This window comes from Bombus vancouverensis, chromosome 2 (assembly GCF_051014615.1).
Source record: "Bombus vancouverensis nearcticus chromosome 2, iyBomVanc1_principal, whole genome shotgun sequence".
Classification (NCBI taxonomy): Eukaryota; Metazoa; Arthropoda; class Insecta; order Hymenoptera; family Apidae; genus Bombus; species Bombus vancouverensis.
Window position 1 is genome coordinate 21,028,312 of NC_134912.1, and position 18,662 is coordinate 21,046,973.

Genomic DNA, 18,662 nt, shown 5'->3' on the forward strand with positions numbered 1-18,662 from the left:
GTTGCACGCGGTGTCGTGAGCCCGACGTCTCTGCAGCCGTTTATCAGTCAGAGGAAATTACGGTACCCTACTGCGTCTAATTGCGTTAATCGATTAAACAGCGGAACAATACTTTCGACTAATTATAACCTGCGTGTGTACGCGAAGGCAAAGACAAATTAGCGAGACACCGATTTCTCGTCGTGTGTCTCCGAGTAGAAAGCGAGAAGAGAAGAATAGAAAATATCGAGCGAAGTTTAAGGAGGACGTGAGAGATTCGCTAATGAAATCGCGATGAGTCGATGTCGAAGGAACTTAGTCTCGACAAATTCGAACTCGCAGAACTGTTGTAACTGGAGAAGCGTAATTCCGCTTTGGTTGTAAGGTCTCGTTCTTGCTCCACTCGTCGGCTTCAAGAGCCACGGTTGATATCTCGAAATGCAACGAGCGAGATAAGTCCTATTTGAAAATTGAATCGAAGCAAGCGAACGATTATACGTATGTATGTGTATGTATTTACGAGCGTGCAACACGTAAGAGGAAAGTAAAACAAGAGTGGAGAGAAAAACGGCGATGCGACAGAAAGGGAATCTGCTCGCGAGAGAAACAGATGCGAATCGTTCAAGTTGGAAATAACAGAAGTTGGAGGCAAGGGAGGTGGTATTAGGGTTCGAACAAAACGGTGGTAGGACGAGGAGGAAAGAGATCAGTGGAAGTAAAACCTTTGCTTCTCCGCAGGTTTCTCGAGGAACACCGGAGAGTTCGTAATGCACTTCGATCTCTTGAGTCAATTTCATCGAGGCCGTGGTCAGTAGAGAGGAATCGCGTGTACTTGCTTCAGCAACGTCTCACCCCAGAAGACCAAGATGCATTTCCGGTTTCCACGGAAATCGACGTCGAGAGTTACGTTCTGTGCGCTGCGGCTGCTGCCAAGAAGTATTGCGTGGACGAGAGCAATATCAGCCTCGTAAAAATCTTCCGACTACTTTTCTTCTTTCTTATCGCGGCATCCCTCTTCTGCGCGTTCTTCCTCAACGGATATCACGTGCTTGCAAAGCACGATGAACTCTGAGCCAGTTTTAACTTCACACTTAAGGCGTAAAATTTACCTACGCGTTTAAAGTCTGTGTTCGAACGTTCGAGTAACGAATGTACTTTTGAATAGCAATAGCGCGAAAGCTATCTTATGACACTTTGTCTTTCCAATTAATACGTTTAATTATCGTAGCTTAAAATACCTCGCGATAAAAAAGCTGGAAATACATGAAATTAAGAGGAAGAGCGTATTATGGTTTTGCGTTTATAGCTGTATATTACGCGAAACTTTGTCAAGGAAGATACACGGTATATCGATACGTCTTCCGAACGGTCATAGTTGTACATAACGATAAGGAAAATGACCACAATATATGCGATTTGAACCTCGAATTCGAAATCGACTATCCTGACGTATTTATTTCTACGTACATATTTACGTCGGATTAAAAGCAACTTTTGCGCCACACGGAGGTTGCTAAAAAACGAAGTAATTTTCCCCCCGAGTAGATTCCGCTTTGGTAAAAGAAAGACGCTGCTTACAAGCGGAAATCCTTCTTTTTCCTCTTTAGAGCGTACATCTTACTACGAACGTAATCGTATAATAACGCTAGAATCCAGCGAGTTAATTTGAATGCCGCTCTTGCCGAAGACGATCATGGTATTGCTCAAACTACCGGCCGAATAATCGAAGGAAAAGTTTGCACAGCGAGAGAAATTCGATCCTTTCGTCCATCCATCAGTCTCTCTATTTCTCTTTTTTCCCTTCCCTATCAATTATACGTCTTTGATCGTATCGCTTTAGCGTGCTTCGACTGATATTCGTGCAAATGAATTGCATGCATTTTTTAAAGAAATTCATAGTAGCTTTAATTTCAGAATTCCTCTGTCTCATTTGTATCAAGTTTAGAAGTAACCAGCGTTCGCGTGACAAGTCTGCGACGTGCCCAACGCGATCACCCTTCGGGTGAAATGCAAAATTGAAAAGCATTTGGAGCTACTACGATACTACATATTTCCGTAACTTTCAGACAATTGGACATTGCCAGATTTTAATTCCAAGTTCGTCGGTGTCATCGTTATTAGTTGCGTTAGTTTAATCTCCGCTCGTGAGGAATCGTGTCTCGCTCCGTTTTCGTTCTTCGCTTTCCCTTTTCAATGCAGAAAATTTGATCCTCCTCGGAAAGAACGCATTCAACTTGGATTCTTCTATTCCGTCACGCTGCACCACTTCGTACCGTGTGCAAGACGAGTCATTTAAAATCAAATAGTCGTTTAAACTCGTCGTTTCCGTAGAAATGAAAATTACTTTTATACGTTAAAATATCACGATCCATCGATAACGATTTCATCGCCGATTCTGGCGCACGTAAAGCCGCTTAAAAAAATAATTTCTATTTCGTCGGAAAAGTATCTGAAATTGGACGTCGATAGACAGAGATAGTAATAGGTGAGTAGATTTGAGAAACGAACTTACAAGAAGGGAAAAGAAACATTAGATAAATCCGAAAATACCTAGCAGCTGATTTTACAACTTATGATAAAAAGTCATATGGAAATGTATTTCGCGAATACATCGGTATTCACAGTTTCGAATATATAAATGTGATTGCAGTCGAGCCGAATGTACGGCAAATATTCGTGAGAATTTTCCAAGGCGTCTATACACAAGAGAATGGTATACTGGTGAAAGTTTGCGGCAGAACATCCACGACTACTTACTTTCGCATATAACCAAGGAACACATATCTCTTGCATATTTCTTCTTACGTAACGCGTTACACCGAGCCACGTTTATCGAGCTGCACGATCCACCGCGCTGCGCCGTGCAACCTGGTAAAACGCAGAGCTGACCTGGCTTCATAATGAATTTAGCGAGGAAAATGCCATCGGCTCTCTGAAAGACCAAGAAAATATCCGTATCGGGAATTTTAACCTTTCGCAAGATTCGATGGTTCGTCAAATTATCGACAACTATCCGTAAAGACGAAAATGAAAATAATTTAATATAATTTGCTGTGTGTGTGCGTGTGTGTATGTGTGTGGTGTAGTGTATACGTTACGGCGAATACGGAAAACGTATAACATTACGGCCGCTGGAACAATAGCTTAGTAATTGTATTAAATATTAGGATTACCGTGATACTTTTAACGCGATAAAATCGTGACATTTCACGAGCATTGTGTAAGCTAAGAAAAAGTTTAAGCTCTCAGATGACCGTTATCGGAAAAAACTCCGGCTGGGAAAGATTAAAACAAATTGGAGGAAATTCTCGTGAGAGAATAAAATAATATGGCTGGGAATGATCAAGATAAAAACGCGACGTGCAGCGAAACGTACGAACGTAAAATAACGTGGTCATATAGGGATAACAAGAAACTACAAATCCGGTATTTTTTTCTAATATAACGTACCATTATCTAACGCGCGAGAATAAAACGTGTTTTTGTAATTTACATTTCACAGGTGTATATGAAAGGAACTGGTCCGTACATGGCACTGCACGTGGTCGTAGCCTGCCGGGAGATGACGAATATCTCGCGTTAAGTACAATCGCATAACAATATATACGTACGTATATTATATATTAACGGCGAAAGATGGCAGTCCTTGGTATTCCCATCAACTTAACGAAGGAGCAATAACCCGACCCGTTTAGCACCCCTCTGTTCTATCAAAAACTTGGTTCGCGTGACTGCATGGTAGGAGGAGCGGCGAGTTATGCTTTTAAAATCCTGTTACCAGTTGCGAGCGCGAAATTTAACAAAGAAACTTACAGATTAGTTTCGCGAGATATAATTGGAAGTGGTGTCTGGAACTGTGCCTTCATAATAATAATTGGAGGAACGTCTGTTCTACGAAACGAAGTTCCACGAACTGACTGGCTGGCTGGTTGCCTGGTTGTCTGCGTAACGGAGGCCTAGAAACAGGAGGGAAGAGGCGGGAAAGGGGTGCGTTGGAAGGAGGAGCGAGAGAGAGAGCTCGGGCTGAAAAGGAGTAAAAGAAAGGAAGCGGAGAAAGGAGAAGAAGACGGAAGATGAAAAAGCAGGAGGAGAGAAAGAAGAGAAAAGGTGAAACGAAAGAGACGCGAACGAAAGTACGTATTCAATTTCATTGCAACGGGAATGAATAAGATGTATATATTTACGTATACGAATTGCCTCTCCAGGCAAGTGGCTTGCGTTGGCATATACGATGCTGCTACGACAAAATGCCGTGTCCCGGCAAAGGAACATCAAAGCGGTCCCTCTAAATCCATTCAACTCGCTTTATTTCCACAGAAATATTTTTGCGAGCATTAAGTACGTCTACTTCTCGAATCGCGACATCTCTGTGTCGCATCGCATCGCGCCGATGAGTTTCCCCACGATTCCCTGGTGATCTTTCCTTTAATACGATTTCTCGCTCGCCGATCTTTATTCCGAAATAACAAATAGTCTCGCTGATTCGATGAAAAATGAGTTTTCTCCCCCTGTCGACGTTTTATCTTCGCGACCTCGTGACTTTCGCTCGCTTGCCCGGATCCGGAGTAAAAATTATCATAACTCGGCGTGTTTGCAGAGGAGTCTTCCTTTTAAAGGCGTCTTTCCATTCGAGATATTTGGTCTAAAACGAACTTGAATACAAGCGATCGTTCCACAGACTGTTTCGTCGGAAATTTTCTCATGGATCTTAAATTCGTTTCCGAAAGTTTGACTCTTTAGCGTCGTTTTCATGTATCACGTTTAAGTCCTAAGTGTCCCGTTCTTCTACTGTTTCAATGCGTCTTTGGTTCTGTTGGCGTTGCTTCACGCTAAACGAAACGTTTCAACTGCGAAATTTGAAAAAGGACGATAGCAAGTAACAAGTTTACTATGCCAAAAGAGAGGGAGAATGAGAAAAATCCAAATCACGTTTTTCTTTCGACTGTGTTGAAACTTTTACACTTTTATTTCGAAAGTTTTCGTAATTAACGCAGTCGCAGCGACGCATCTCGAAATGAAATGTTGCGCGAGGAGTTCTTCATTCCGATAAAGCGTGATTTTATCTTCCCACGTTATCGCTCTAACCTTAAAAATTCCTTTTGCTATTTCTAATCACGCGCAATTGGAAATGCTATGGAAAAATGGAAATGCTATGACCTTAATACGATAATTAATTGCAAAGATTGCAATTCACGTTGCATGTAAAACAATTTGTACCTATAGTTGACTGCGTTCGTAATCCATCGGGAATTGGCGCCTCAATTTTTTGAAATATGATATTATCAAATGTACACGACGAGTAATAAAATGAAAATAATAAACAGATTAATGGTCGCAAGAGAGATTTTATTTCCTCCGAAATAGGTACGCTTCTGTGAAAACGCAATTTTTCGCATCAAATAATTTTCACGTAAATGACAACCGTAAAGTGCTAGGTTAATATGCAACGAATCCGTTTCGGTATCGAAGTAGCATTTGCACCGTGTAAATGTACGAATGCGATATATTGCATTTATCGAGTGTATTCGTATCTTTAAACGTAAACACAGTGTTTGCTTATTTAATTCTCGTTGAAGCGATTTTCTGAAATCTTTAAATCTAAAAGCTAGAGATTTACTATAGAAAGCTGCTGTATCTAGCGATTAATTCGAACAACGGGAACGCCAAGGAAGATGTCAGCGGTTGGAGCTTTCCATGATAGCCGGGCCTGGAAAAAATCGCAAAGAGCGTTTATACATAAATTCTTCCGGTTATCCCGCAGAGGCAACGCGCAATAAGTCCATCGTGATTTCACGCTCGTTACCTCTCTAGATTATACGCTTCCGGTGCAAAAGCTGTTTCTCGAAAAGGCACTGGATAGACCGGATAGAAGCGTCATTCCGTCGACTTTAACAGGTACAATGGAGAAGACCGGTAAAACAGGAGATTTACCGAGAGTACGAGCGGCCCCAAGAATAAAGAGTCGGTCTTTCTGTCGGCGCTTTACCTACAAGCCTATTTCATCGGTTGTCTCGTCGCTTCGTACATCTTCGTGTCTCCGACCGAGACCACTCGCAAGGCGAAGGTATTAATTGGAGAAAAGAAAAGCTACGGGTCTCTTATTACGATCTTTATACCACTTGATCCCTCGACACGCCAAGAAGTTACCCCACTCGATTTCCAAGATCGCGACGTACTGTACCATAGCTTGGCGTGGCGTGGCGTAGCATACCGCCATCGGTATAACACTGTTCCTCGGAAAATAGAATCGTCACTGACAGGATTAATCTTCCAATTACAACGGAACAGCCACCCAATTTCCAGCTGCACCGTGTTTGGTAATCGTTGGGCTAGAAGCTTGCAAGCGAACGGGTCTAAAACGAATCGGGAGGACGATTGCGCTGGCAATAATTCACCAAGAATTCCAGCACGTTCCTTTCACCTTTTTGCAAGAGAGAGCTCGTCTAGATTTAATTTGTAACTTATCGCGGTTTACATGTTTCTTCTTTAACTTTAAGCGATTAAGTTGGCGCTACGTTAAACGATATCCTCGTCTTCCTAACGCATTGGGGTTCGCGCAATGCATCTCGCAAGCTCTCTCGTGAATTTGTTTATTTGGACTCCAATCGTCATCGGAGCTCTCGTTGTCATGAGAAGACGAAGACAAAGCTATCTACGAACGTTCCTTGTTAACTTTTTTAGAGATGCGAGGCATCAGTCGGTTTAATCTAGGCGATACATTCCGGTTGAAGGATACAGATCGTATCGAAAACGACACTGCGAGCTTGCCAATTTCTAGCAGAACCATTCTCTGTATTTCGTTTCCTTCGCGGAATTGTTTCAAGATCTTCGATATCTTCAAATTCGAGGCTCTCGGCTAAAGTGCTTCGCGATTTTGTTTACTCGAGTGTAGTAACCTGCGAGAAGCCTGGAAAAACGGATACGAGCAAATACTGTTATTTATGGTACTATATATATGCGCGATGATACGCAGAAATTAACTATTAAAAAATAATGAAAATGGAATGAATAAACATTCGTGCGATTCAGAAGATATTACGCTAATAATAGCAATTGCAATAATACTAAATTATCTTAAACAATACTAAATATTCGATACAAGGTCAGTTTTAAGCGCGTAAAAAATTCTTATTGGTAGTACGTGTAATCCGATTTATATAAATTCATAGTTTCTCGTATCTAAGATTTCTTAAGCTTTTAGTCGGAGAAATACTTCTTCCTCTTAAAAGTTTTATTTCTTCCACCGCGCTTTGCAGATAAATGGCATTAATACGTAGCTTTTTAAAGCGAGACATACGTCTAAACGCGTAATATCTCCCTTTTAATAGAAAAATTGAATTTCACCGATATACGTAATTTTACCGTGGAAGAAGAATCGCGTGAAAAATTGTGGTACACGCCAGCTTTACGTAAGCTTTCCTACGCTTTCCGTATAACAATGAAGGAAAGGAAGATGGACATAACGAAGAAATGCAGCAGAAAAAGGGAAAAAGTGAGCAAATAGAACACGATCCTCCGTGCAGAAGGAAAAGATAGAAAAAGCAACTAAAAAACTGTATGAATACGAATGGTAGAATCGTTATGCAAAAAGCAATGCGTTTGCAACCACACGACTTTGCGCAAGGGTTGAGTGTCGTCAATCGAGACCCATGTACACGGAAATTTTCATTGAGAGGGAGTTTCCCAACTCGGGATATAGATCTCAAAAGAATATCTAAAGTGGATGTTTCGTTTTCATATACAGGTACTCTCGGTATTCGTCGCATCGTGAAAGAGACATCGAGTACAAAGAAAATGCATTTCGTTCGTTTAGCGAATGCATAAGAATAAAGGAGAGCAACGTGAATTCGAATAAAAGGAAAGTTCATAATGTAGACCGAGTTCGAGCAATTTGTGGAGCAAAGCTTGTTTCGCCCTACCTTTCCAAGTTATAATATTCTATCGTATCTAATATTATACGTATACGTACGGATATTGGAAATAGGAACGGTGAACTTCCGTAAAGACATTTATTGAAAACAGGTGCGTGCGAGAACGTCCCTATATATTATGCTCGCTATATACGTGCACGGATGGAAACAGAACGAGGCAAGAGTCGGTAACAATGTCTATCGGAATAACGGCTGCCACTTGTCGAGGGACCAGTCTCGGTCGGATTTGTAAGACGCGTTCCGGCTGAATAAAACTCGAGAAACGTTGTTATTGAAAAAGTCTGTGGCCATCGGGGAAGAAAAGCGAATGGAACGGTCACAACGAACGCGCACGAGTGTGTATGCAAAAGTAAACCGCGAGAAGGTTGAGACGAATGAAAAAGTAATGCAGCTAAGAAAGTAGCGAAACGCTGAGGGATAGAGAAGGAGGACGAGAAGGAGTAGGAAGTGGTGTAAGAAAAGGGTGACGGGGAAGAGAGAGTAGCGCGTAAGTTATAGTTGGCATTGTGCAAGACCTTCGGGCAAAGTTGTGCGAATTCAAAGGGGGTGTAGGCTGGCAGGGTAGAAGACTCCTCGAGCAGCTAAGGAGCTTTTCCCATTGCCGAGCAAGCCGCGTGTGAGCCACGGACGCGTCAGTTAATCTACACCCTTGCCGCGTTAAGCTAAGCTTTTTGCTGCTTTCTATCCTGCCTTTCTCTCTCTCTCTCTCTCTCTCTCTCTGCTTCCCTCTTTCTCTTTTGTCATCCGGACGCTCTCGCCGAGAACACCACTTCTTCTTTCGAGTCGCTTGGAAACCGCTACGCCTTAATTGAAAATCCTACTCTATGATCGATTACGGGTTCGATATCCAAGACATATCAGATATCTTGCTTTTTGTTCCTCTTCTCATTTTCTTCACCCGTACGATCCAACCATAACTTGCATTTTTTCTCGTACCATGGTACAAGCGCGAAAATGTAAGAGCGTGAAAGAATAATTAAAGCCTCGTTTAACGACCGTTTCGCGGACACAGCGAACAGTTGAAAAAAAGACTTTCCTTGTCTTTTGTACGAAGCATTGTCATTGAAAGAACGAACAAAAACTTGTATCTGTTGGATCGTCAAGCGATAGAAATATTTGGGTTGAATTGTCTCGAATGGCCGAATCTTTCTCCTGATAGCTTGGTATTTCGGGTCGTTTGCCATCGACTATACCATCTTACACGAATAAACAGAGCTCAACACGTAGATAAAATGCTCGGATTTCGGATAACCTTCGATTCAACACGATGTTCTCGGAAATGCCAAAGTGCAGCGAAAAAGTTTGCTCCGTAATTGATACAATTAAATAACCTTTGATCCTGTGCATAATTAATGCATGCGATAGATACCTTTAACGTTACATAATTCGTGGAAGAAATTTCGATGGGTAAATACGATGAAAGCTTCTACGATTATATATTAAAATATACTTTTAAAATGAAACGAAATACGGGCAAAGGTATTTAATCGATAAGATCGACTATCTTCATCGCCAGTGACCTGATTAACTTCTAACAGGTTTGTGCAAATGCAAATCGGCTACTTTTTCCTTGATCAACTTCTACCTTTGAAGCTTTCGGTAAACGTTCGCCATTCACCAAGTTTCTTCGTTATTCCGTAACTGCAAAGCTAGCGCGAATAGTCCTTCTCGCCGTTTAGACCATAATCTCGATGTTATCGCGTGAAACGCTACCGGCGCGGCGCGGCGACCAGCCAAACGAGTTAAAGTTGATTATCCTTTCGCGTGTACACGCATGCGCGTCGCCAATCGGATAAGGAAAAAAGCGGTCGAAAAAAGCACAAGGAAAGCCTGGAACGTTTTAGGAAAATGAATAAATCAATTTGTTACCATTGGAGAGAAATGAAGTTATTCGCGCGATCTTAGCAGGGTCAGAAAGGAAGCGCGGAATAACCGCATAACCGCTCGAAAGTTTCCACGACAGAGCGCCCCTCTCCGTTCGTGGCGTACTTAGGCAAACTTTGTATATGTGGCGGACATATCGTGGAATCACGAGTTACGCTAAGCAATTACAAGCACTGCGAGGCGAATAATTATTATCATTGTCGGCCGCATTATCCTTCCGGGTCGTCGAGGAGCTGCAAGCGTTGCTTAGCTCCGGGCGCTCCTTCTCCGTGTAATTCCAAAATTCCAAACTGCTTTAGAAAACGAGACATCGCGTCGTGGAGCATCGTCCTTCGTCGGAATTACGTTAATGCGCCTACTTTTCCTTTCGTCGTTCTTTCTCACTACTTTTTTTTTTTTGTTGGTAGTCGCTTCTCATAACGTAAAGAACGATATTCCACGTATATATCGAATTAGATTACTATTATTGCATCGACCAAGACATCGGCCCTGAAAATGCATAAGCTTCGTGCGATTAGCGAGTGATAATCGCGCAATGTAAAAATAATATATACAAAAATAATACATACGTGTCACGAAGCAATGGAAAAGTTTAAGTACATCGGCCGGCATTCGAGCAAGCAATTTCGTAGGTAAAAGCGTTCTAGTAGAACTTTTTTCTCCACAGATAGTACAGTTCGTCGTTTCTTACGCGAGAACCTATAGAGAACTACACGAGTATCGAAGCGGCAACAGAAAACGACCGCACAAAGTTTCAGACGTCAATGCGTCCTTTATGACGGCGCTTTTCATTTCTTTTCTATATCGCGTCACCGTGGAAAGTGTAAAAACGCCGCTGGCAGAGTACATGCATCTTTTCCCGTGCGCATCAAAATGGAAGAATACATTTCCGGAATCGAGGTGTAACGAACGCTTCACACGTTACCGTGATACACGTATCTAACCTATAAGCCGCATATTGCGCGCTCCAACTTTATGCTGGGAAAGCGAAGAAAAAGGTCACCATTTTTCATCGAGGTTATTTCCTCTCCTTACGACGTACAGTAACGCGCTCCTGGTTACGCTGAAACAGAATCATCTGCTTTCTTCCTTCGAAAAAATACACCGGTTTTTAGAAACCAAACAATTCTTTCTACTTCAACATTTTCTACCGAAAACGAACGATTCGATGCGACAAAGAGTCCCAAAGTTCCAACTTCTATATATCGCGTTAAAAGAATCTACACAGGACGCGCGTGATTATAACGAAAAGAAAGAGATTAAGATGCTCGAGAGAAAAGTAGCGAGACGCAAATGGAAAGACAGCGATACTAATTCAGGCGAGGGAAGAGAAGCAGGGAAGCAAGGAAGTAGGGAAGCAGGGAAGTAGGGAAGTAGGAAAGGAAAGGGATGCGAGAGTAGGCTTCAATTCCTATATACATATGTATGTAAGTATGTTTGCTCAGCTTCGTAGAGCGTCTCGTTACGTACCACGGCGCCCAAGCTTCACGCTTTTCTCGCTTATGTATACACTTACAGGCTAGTGTTTATGTATCATTTATGCGGTGCACCAACCGTGGAAAAGCCGTCTTTTCGCGTAAGATGATAGCGCGTTTCCAACCGTCGCGCGACGAATGCGCGTGTCATCTTCTGATAACGTTTCAACGTTATCAACTAGCCCACTCCGAATGTTCAAACTTGGAGAACCGCCTTTGATATAGTTAGACGAATTACGCAAAATATTCTATAACGCCCATCATCTTTTCCTTTATCATCCCGTTCCTTATCCTCGATTATTACGAATCAACTTTTCAAAATGTCGAATAACAGCAGCAAAAAAGAAAATTATTTTTTCAGATTTTCATATTTCGGAATTACCTTTACCGCTCGAATTTCTCGTTTGAATTGCATTGAATCGCAGAAAAGTTTTGAAAGCAGCCCCTGTTTCCTCGGCTTTTGTCCCAACGAACGCTTACCATTCACTGGTTGCGCTATTCGTATGCGTTGCACGTATTATTCATTGATTACACGGAAATCGATGTGTCGTGTGAAGAAAATGAGACGGAATAAAATGTTATCGAAGAACGAATTATAAATGGAGAATGTTGTATAATGGACGAGCAAATTGAATCGAATCAGCAGTTGTCCGAAGCACCGAGAGAAACGTTCTATATTTACAATTCTCACGCTGCGAGATGTCTTGCTTCGAGCTGAAATTTTCAGTTAAACTGGATTATTTGGTACAAAATTATCAGAAAATACGTCTCTACGAACTACGGTTTATTTAAATGACTTTCGAGTATTATACGTTGTTCGATCTGTGAAAAGATCGACACGGTTCTCGCTCTAGAGAAATGTTTCCGAAAAAAGAAGGAAAGTATGAACTGACGTATCACCTTCTGCATCAAACGCGAGTTGTTTCCGTTGAAACCGACAGAGCGGAATACGAATCATTTTTCGCTGTTGCATCGTTTTTCGATAAACGCTTTACAGTCGACTAAATAATAATTTACGGTGATCGTGCGCTCGTTACGAAATAAACATTGTCCACGAGGCAACGAATTTCTGGCAAACTCGACTCCTCTGGTAACCCCGTTCTAACGAATTGTTTGCCATGGCTGTGTAACCCTATTACGCGCACGTGCGAGCAGATTCCTTCTTTATGTTTGCTCTATGTTCGTCACATTACATCCAGCTTTCCCGGCAAGGCGGATTTTCTTATTTGTCGAAAAAATATGTATTACGTTACCGCTATCTTACGTTCTACGTAGAATAAAGTGAAAACTATGAACTTTCTTGAACGCGACTTTTCGGATTTCGAATCGATATGTTCATATAGATATAAACTTTATTTTTCTTCGTTAACGTTCGATCGAATACCTAAATTGTAACGATATACGTATATTTTCAATGTTGTTCGTTTGTCTTAAACTTCAACGAGCAATAAACGATATCTATTCACTACGTTATTAGTTGGAAGAGAGAATAGTCTCGCACCTGACAAGATCTTAGTCGATGCCACTGTTTCTGTAAGATGCATTCTCATACATTTATTATTTCGATAAGGATTATTTTCCAAGATATCGTAACGCGCGTGTCTCTCATAAAATAAGATTCGTTGCATTATGCAACAGTACTTTTCGGACTGCAGGTGGATAGTTGTGCAGTTGTCGTATTATCTTTATGTTTCATCTTGCGGGATATATTTCCTACAAGATGTCTTTGTACCTTATGAATTGCACCCGTCTCTCTAGTATCAAGCGTGTAATTTCGTGTACCATTATTATGCTAATCTTTGTTCCTTCGTGTTCAGATTCATTTTTCCATTACTCTTTTTTTGTTTTTTTTTTCCCGATCTATCGAAATTGTATTTTCTATTCCTCAGCGACTCTCGCTGATCGAACGAAACCGCTTGATCGTTATACCTGGCCACGTCACAGTTTCTCGTGAGAGTGATTCGATCCATCGAAATTACATCCTAATCGAAGGGGGTGATCGATTAATGACAGTACTGGCTTTGTGTAATTCGATAGCTTTAACTAATCGATTAATTATAAATTTGTTCGACTCAACGTGGCTTTGAATATTTGCAGGAAATACAATTGGTTACTCGTAGCAACCGAGTGATTCTATTACTTCGTCATTAATTATGGAAACTTGACAGAAACATATCTATCGTTCTAGAGTTCAATAGCAAATAATATACCATCCGTTCTGTCCCAGTTTCCCTAACAAGCTGTTGTATATCATAGCAATGTTTCACTTTGTCTAGCTCAAATCTAGCCCTTTGTTCATCCGACTGACTGTATCGAATTGTCACTATAAAGTGTATATAATTTTCGTCATTTCCTTTCTTCTACCCGATAATGAGTTTTTCTCGGTAAGTTTCCTTTAAACCTTTCTTTCCAAAATGGAAAACACTGAAAGGAAGCGTGCTTTGTCTCGGGCTTCTAACGAATTCATGGTAAGCGCAAGTACATATTATCTAGCAGACTCGGACTTTAAACGCGCAGACAATAGAATCAAGTGAAAGGATATAGTGTTCGTATGAACTAAATGTTTGGACAAAACTTAAGGGAATTTGTGATCTGTAAGATCTCTCCGAGAAGGAAAGCTACTACGATCATTTCTACGCTGTATATTACATGTAGGTTCGATGTGCGCGTGTGTGTATGTGTGTGTAAAACGTTTTCATTATACTATATCCAGAGCAGGAAAGTATCACATCTCGTCCTATCCACTTTTGACTATCATCGGTTATACAAACTAGTCAGCGAGATTTCTGATAATAAGCAAAGTTACTCTTGTTTTAATCACAAAAGTCTACTACTAATTAGCTTTCAACCATTCGTAATATCGTATTAAACGCGTAAAGCTATACAAATGTGCACCAATGTAAATGAGCAAAGAACGAAAATGAACCAATTTTAATTAAATTTGGCTCGTTCGGCGTTTTCATACATGATGCGATCGATCAAAGATAGATTCAGCTACTAATACGATAATATCCCAAATAATTGTCAACGGAAGATTAGTTATATAAGAGAAACTGTACTCGCTTTCAGTACGAAACAACACATCTCTGATAATGACTTTTTCTAGAAGCTGTTGAAAGTTATATTATACTTGATTTCGCGTATACAGAGCGACCTTTCGGATTGTCGTTAATTCGTGCAAAACGTAAAATTACGATAAGAGAATACACAGGATGGTACGTGACCGTTATCTGGTCACAAAATGCAAAGGCAAATGGGAGAATAGTCCGCGTCCTTCGTTACCGTTAATCTGTCGAGAAGGAACGTAAAACGGAACGTAGCGTTCTCGTTAAAATGCGCTCAATCTGTACTCGGGCTGGCAGCTAGCGAGATGAGCGAAATTAATTTCCGCTCGGAGATGAAACAGGCGCCATCGTTTAATTCGTGCCTTAGTATCAATGCTAGTATTAACGCTTCATCGGGGAGGATATTTTATCTACGTCTTTCCCACTCCCTCCCTGCGTTTTCTCGTATGATCGTTTCTCAACCCCAGCTCGTTTTATTTTCCAATATACTCTAGTGTGAACGAAAATTTATTTCAGAACGAATATTTATGTAGTTACTTTATCGAGATATCGGAAGATAGTTGGTTGCTACGATCCGATAAATAAACATTCTACTAGATATTAGGAATTACTAAGCATTGGTAATTAAATACTGATATTATTAGTCTATAGTGGATTTATAACCTAGTGTATAGTAGATATTAAAACGCTTATGTTTTCCACTTAAATTTGCATTTGTATATTTCAAAGACGGAAAGAAATAAACTGTAATTAACGCAAAAGTCTAGTAATACGGTCACTTTTTTTGCTATACGACGCTCGACAAGTAATTCGCGAAATGATCAAGTCCACGTTGAAATCTGTGACAAAAGACGAATAAAACAAGTTAGCGTTCTACAGAGATCGACCGCGAAATTAATACATGATTCGACCTGGTGAAAAGTTCATTTCGTAGAAATGGGACAATTTCATTCTCCCCTTAGCATCCGCGTGGCTATTAACGTTTCGTTGAACAGGATATTTCAGCGGTTGTCGTTTCTCGTCTATCTCTGCCCTTTTTGCCGGGCATCCTTGTTCAGTGGTACGATTGTTTTTTAGCGGATTCGTTTCATTTGGCGGAGACCGCGTTTGCGTGCTTTGAATTCTGATGCGTTAATATACTGGCTGAGAAAGAAAAGGAAACGATACTTCCATCTTCCGCAGTATTCGCTACTCGAAATTCAGCCACACTTGATTCCGTAATATTTTCTCTTCGTATTGATTCTTCTTTCCATTTCATTCGTTTTCACCCTCTTTTCCCTGTTTCACGTTTTTTCTCCGACACGCAGCGTTCCTAAAGAGACCTACAGCCGCATAAAATTTATTAAAAATACGGATGAAGTAGATGGAGCTCTTGGACGATCCAACCTATTTTTGTAATTATACCGGAGAGATTGAAAAAGTAATTAAAACGTGTGTGATATTTAATCGAATTGGCGGCACTTTCGAGTTGCGCGTTAATCGTAGAAATAAAAATTTAATAATCCTCTAAGATCTACTTATTGTTGGTGAAATAAAATGTAGTTACGTCGAATACGATCTTCTATCTATTTGCAAATGAAATAATGTTGATGCAAGCGATGTTTGGTTTAATCAAAATACGATAACTAAAATTTAAAGTCGTATATTATATCGTACATAAAGACTGCTGTCATCCGCAACACGTGGTATTTGCATTTTAACTCGGTTGATATAGTATATGTACGTTGTACGTATGCACGCAGGAATAGTTTCAGCAACGACTCGCTCAAATACGCGAACGCGGTCATTGTTTTTCCTCGACTTCTGTTTGGTTTCCATTCGCGGAGAAACATTACAGCGAAAAAGTTTCACCGGTTTAACGAGAGCGTAGCGCCGTTCTTCGATGTTTATGCTCGCTAAATTAACGATAACGAACGCTGGTACACGTTTTGTTTCGTCCCTGGTTTAACTTCTCTTGCATAGGACGAATACCCGGCTTCCTACTAACCATCGCTAATGAAATACATATTATTTTCTGTTCCTTCGTGTTTAAATGGAAATTGCGTTTATGCGATCGCCTTGCCAACCAAACATTTTTATGAATAGATTTCGTAAAAACATCCGAATCGCGTTGTCACGGTGATCGCCAACCACGTGATATTCCTCGTTACGTCCGAAACAACTTGCGCGTTGAATGTGCGAATAAATATTTGAAACGAATCGTCAAATCGAGAAAGAACGCAATTTTATAAAGTTATTTTCACCGATAGAATCCGCAAAGATCAGATGTTCTACTGTAACTTCGTTGCGAAACTCGTTTCAAAATGGCCCGTTTCTTGAAAATAACGGAGTACGGAAACCGAGAGAAGTCTTATACGTACTTATATCGGCTAACGAATCACCGAAGTCGACATTTTTTTCGTATCTCGAACAAGGGATGTAATTTTTTATTGCGTAACGTTCGAGTACGAATTTACAAGTTTTCCCGACCGTTTCCAAACTTATCGATAGATATTAAAAAGTACCTATCGCTCGTGTCATCGCTTGTCGTACGTTTGACACTAGGTTTTTGACGTATCGAGTTTTGAAAGTTCGAATTTTGAAGTTATCGATTAAAATATTCGCGAAAGTACTGGCCAAATTATTTCTCCTGTCATCGATTCGCTCGAAATCTGTTTACTGTCAGAGTTAACGGTGGGATCATCTTTCACTGTTCGTTTGCTTTTCAGAGTGGCGTTCAGAAGAAGTTACTTCAGCAGCACGGAATTCGCTATCTTGCCCAAACTGACTCCTGAGAAGTTGCTTCATTTATAACTGGCGTAAGTTAAACAGCTTGTGTAATATAGTTCATGTTGTAATCCATTAGCCGTAACATTTTCTTCCAGAATATCCTTGGATATTCATATCATCACATTGACTAATATTTCCATTATCTTTCGTCTAATTTTTCGTGCAGTAAATAATTTGACACGTTCAAACGCAACTTACGAACTAAACAATTTAAACCTAGTTTGATTTTCAAATATCACGATAGATGTCATAACTGTACCGTCGTTTTTGATACCATGGCAAGAACAAATATATTCAAAAAAATGTATTACATGCAGAAGCTCTAAACCTCATAAATTTTAACACCCTAATGAAAACTTGAACACTGCATAGTCAAGTGACTAACTTTCTATGACAAGAGTTTTTTATAATAAAGTAACTGCCACTCGAGGAAACAACTTATAGACGTTTTCGCTTACGTTTACTTGTTACTTGAATATCGCGTGTCGTCGAACGTGTTTCATTCGTTTCTATATCAAACAAAGAGATATAGTTATCATAACGTTCAGGAATCAATGGTAAGCCAACGATCCGTTTGGTGAATTTGAAAACAAGTCGAATTATAATTTTAACAATCATTTACAAAACGGCAGAAGAGAACGTCGATTTCTGTCGAATCGTAAGATACGTCGTCTTTCAAAATAATCTGCAAACATCGCGTATCCAAAGAGAGAGAAAGAGAGAGAGAGAGTAAGCGCGTTATTTCAACGAATGCGGTCTGATTCAAGCCCAAGCACCTTCTTCCGACGACTGCGCATAGAGAGCATGGAAATCCGGTAAATACGGTCTTTGCCTAGCGATATTCTCTCTAGCTCCGCGTAAACAAGATGCCTCGGTATTTACATAGGAAAGACGAGCTCGATGTTGGTCGAGCGAGCGCATAAATCTGCACCCCCATACCGAACTTCCTCTCGCAACGAAGCCGCTCCTCCATACGACCGTGTCAAGACCTCAAGGACCGCTGCTTTCACAGCCTTCACGACCAAGGAATATATACTGTTTTCTCAGAGTTAATTTTTAGAGCTTGGCACGATTGTCACAAATGTTTGCTTCGAAAGTATCTTTCTAGAAACGTTAAATCGAGAACTGCTTTTTCAAATGTCAGATGTGTTCAGCGCAAAATTGAAAAAAAAAAACGAATATCGCGTCGTAATACGCGGATAAAGAAATAAGAAAAAGTAATCGTTATTAATTAGATTACTCTAACATTTACTCGTTTCTTTGTTTTTATTCCTATCGGTACTCAACTGATTAGATATCAGCAAACAGTTTCTTGAAATTAACTTGAGAACATAGAACAAGTATCTCCTTACGTATCGAATTATCCAGTAAACCATTTTAACAAGTTAAAACGATAAAGCTGAAGTAACTCGTACACGGCAAACTGCTACCTGGAAGTCTTAAATACGCGAAATTCCTACAAACCGTATATTATTACACTTAAAACACGGAACTGAGAAGTTCCGGCTTACAAGCGGAGCGTACGAAAAGGAGGGTGTTACCGTTCATACCAGAACGAG

At 40.5% G+C, this 18,662-nt stretch overlaps 2 protein-coding genes across 4 annotated transcripts in view; one reads left to right on the forward strand and one right to left on the reverse strand.

Moving 5' to 3' along the window:
- The window catches only part of LOC117160075 (zwei Ig domain protein zig-8), a 138,436-nt gene that overhangs the window by 111,140 nt on the left and 8,634 nt on the right, over nt 1-18,662 (reverse strand). The window lies entirely within an intron of this gene.
- The window catches only part of LOC117160104 (fatty acyl-CoA reductase wat), a 30,387-nt gene that overhangs the window by 7,889 nt on the left and 3,836 nt on the right, over nt 1-18,662 (forward strand). The window contains exons 4-5 of one of the 3 annotated variants that reach the window (XR_013060451.1): nt 718-4,112; nt 4,185-5,317. Coding sequence is in view for 2 of the 3 variants with exons in the window: in XM_033340557.2 (XP_033196448.2) it covers nt 718-1,051 (334 nt within the window). In the remaining variant the exon portion in view is untranslated. Of the gene's footprint in view, nt 1-717; nt 5,318-17,042; nt 17,133-18,662 lie in introns of those variants that run through there. The other 2 variants (XM_076625700.1, XM_033340557.2) reach the window with 2 other exon arrangements.